The 2,821-nt window shown below is 38.0% G+C and overlaps 1 protein-coding gene across 1 annotated transcript; it reads left to right on the forward strand.

The window, feature by feature from the left end:
- Positions 1-370: 370 nt before the first annotated feature.
- On the forward strand, positions 371-2,144 carry LOC128223298 (uncharacterized). Its single transcript, XM_052932582.1, has 3 exons — positions 371-497; positions 1,106-1,273; positions 1,950-2,144. The coding sequence occupies exons 1-3, from the start codon at positions 371-373 to the stop codon at positions 2,048-2,050; spliced, it is 396 nt and encodes a 131-aa protein (XP_052788542.1). The 3' UTR covers positions 2,051-2,144.
- Positions 2,145-2,821: the final 677 nt, after the last annotated feature.

The raw sequence follows: 2,821 nt of genomic DNA on the forward strand, positions 1-2,821 counted from the left end.
TGTTTACTCATACTTGATGCTAACATTGGCGCCTCGGGCTAATGCCACAACGCGTCTACTTCGACTGTTTACTCATAACTGATTCTAACATTCGCGCTTAGAAAAAAATGATTATATTTTTAGTGTTACCTGGACCTGCACGCATATGTCCTTGTTTCATAGTTTGACATTGCCGAGATTTCCGACCGCTTGTTGAATGTAACTCGAAAAGTTAAATCTAGGATAACGTGCTCTTTAGCATGCCTAAAGGTAGGTTTTGAAATTGGCAATAATTATTATTGTTTTCATTATGTCTGTTAAAACGGGTCACTGGCGTCTTTCAGAGAGCTTGTCGAAATGTAGAGGACGTCACCAGCCTGATATAGCGTGTATGTCTGTTTCCAGGTGTGACGAGGGTCAGCGGGAGGTGGTGCTGTTTAACAAAGTGGACATAAACCACGATTTCCAGCTGACCAGAGCAGAGCTGGATCAAGTCTTTCTTCTCTTCGACAACGACAGTAAGTTCAATAATTATATAGTAGGATTCTTTCACTGTGTCGCAGAGATCCATTCTACATAGTTTGCTTTGTGGTCAGGCATGACTTTCCACATGTAAACAAATGTGATAAATTACATAGCGGCGTGATGTCGTTTGTGTTTAAAGTTCACTGAATGTGATACCGCAAAGGACAAGTCATAACTAGGCCTAGAGTCATCTTCATTTTGGGTAAAAAATTACTCCTTTGACGAATATCCCATCAACCGATGGGGGTAAAACTCCCCTTTTGGCTTCAAAATTCTGTTTAAGTCACACTTGGGGATGTGACGGGGTCAAGCCATAATGCAGCCATTATAGGGCGCGGGCAGACCTTTATAAACTCAACAACAACAACATAGAGTCATCTTTAGTTTCTAAGGAGCATATTATAAAAACAAAAACAAATTCTGAAGCCATCGTTGTATTTCAATTACTTGAAAAGGAAAATCTAAAAGTGTTAAAACAAAATAAAACATTTTACGGGGAATATTGGATGAAGACGTGCAGGAGACACATATCATTATATTTATTTGGTCTCGATTGTACTAATTGTTGAGTCTTATCATAGATAACCTACATTTTGTTCAGCTGATGGCGAGGTGACGCCTGCTGAGTTCAAAGCGGACTGGGTGAACCAGTTTAATATCGGCGGTCCCCAGGAAGCCGATACGCTCTTCATACGTGCAGACACGAATGACGACGGTGTCATCGACACAAAAGACATACCCACGATCTTTGCGTTCTTTGATGAAAACAGTAAGAAGACTGGTATTGTCACATACTCCTCATGCAGCTATTACTTTTCATTGCTGAAATGGATTTACTGAAAATTCATTGCATTATGTTCATAATTTCGCGATCATGTTTTAAAGTGATACTCTTATTCAAAATCAACACATACACATGTAGAACAAAAATACATTTTGAGTGATACACATTTGACTACATACAAAATAATGCATTTATAATGATATTACTAACTGACAAGATTGTTACCGTGTATTAAACGCTGAAAACGCAAAAGCATTAAATGATTGGTGAGTGCTAAATGATTTACTGCGATCTACTATCGTCTCTTAAGGTAGAAAGGCCATGTTTTCTGCCACTTTAAAATTAGTTAACTAAACCATATGACTTACAGTGGAGTATACTAATGTGTGTGAAGCTAATTTTGCATTTGACCGGTTGAACATTTATTTCTTTCAAACATGCTCAAATCGTTGCTTCATGAGAAGTTTTGTTAGTGTAATTCATACAGTAACCTATACTACCCAATTATTCAAATTGAGATAGCAATTCACATTCGCAGTTTCAAAGGTTCTTTATTCAAACTCATTAAGTAGATATTTGGATTAATTTGATGAATTCAGGGATCAAGAATTCGAAAACGAATTAATTTCACTCATATTTAATGTTGTTGCTCATTGCATAGAAGATGGTGTTGTGGACATCAACGAGTTCCTGACGGAGTGGGGCCACCTTTCGTTAACGGCCGCAAACCACGTCGACGTCTCCGTAAATGTTGGCAAATGACGTAATCGATTTGAAACGTGTTTTGAATAGTGTTAATTGTTCCTGAAACAAGCTTTCATTGTTGATAACGACAATAAAACTATACAACACATATTACAGCAGTTGTAAAACTTATGAATCCCATACATGTGTTTTGCCATTAGTTTAATTATAATTATATTAACCCCATTAGTGCTGTATTTTGTCGTTTGCTTTCGTGTTTACGTTCACGTCGATGGAATGCTATAATGTCCATTTTACGTGGCGGTTTGGCATGTTAAAGTACCGCATATATTTTTTTCTCGTAATATACGGAGTTAAAATGAACTATCGTCCTCAGTCTGCTTGTCCAGGGACCAAATTAGACCCTCGGATTATATTTTTCACTTCTCGGTATAAAATTACGACCTAAGTCTTCTTGTCCAAGCACCTCAGACCCCCAGATTATTCTTTTTCACCTTTCTGTACACATAAAAGTCCTAAGAATTCTTGTCCATGAATCTAACAGCCCCGGATTATTCTTTTTCACTTTTCGGTACGCATTAAGTCTGCTTGTCCATGAACCTTAGACTCCCGGAGTATTCTTTTTCATTTCTCGGTATGAATAAATGTCCTATGTTTGCTTGTCCATGTACCTTAGACACCCGTTCGCATCTAGTTCACTCCTAGACATGAATTAACGTTAAAAATGTGAAACTCGAAGTACCTAAGACTCCCGCTCGCTTCTATTTCACTCCTCCGCACTCATTAACGTTCAAATTATATTGGTCCAAGGACCTTAGACTTCCGTTC

Source organism: Mya arenaria, chromosome 17 (assembly GCF_026914265.1).
Source record: "Mya arenaria isolate MELC-2E11 chromosome 17, ASM2691426v1".
NCBI classification, from domain to species: domain Eukaryota; kingdom Metazoa; phylum Mollusca; class Bivalvia; order Myida; family Myidae; genus Mya; species Mya arenaria.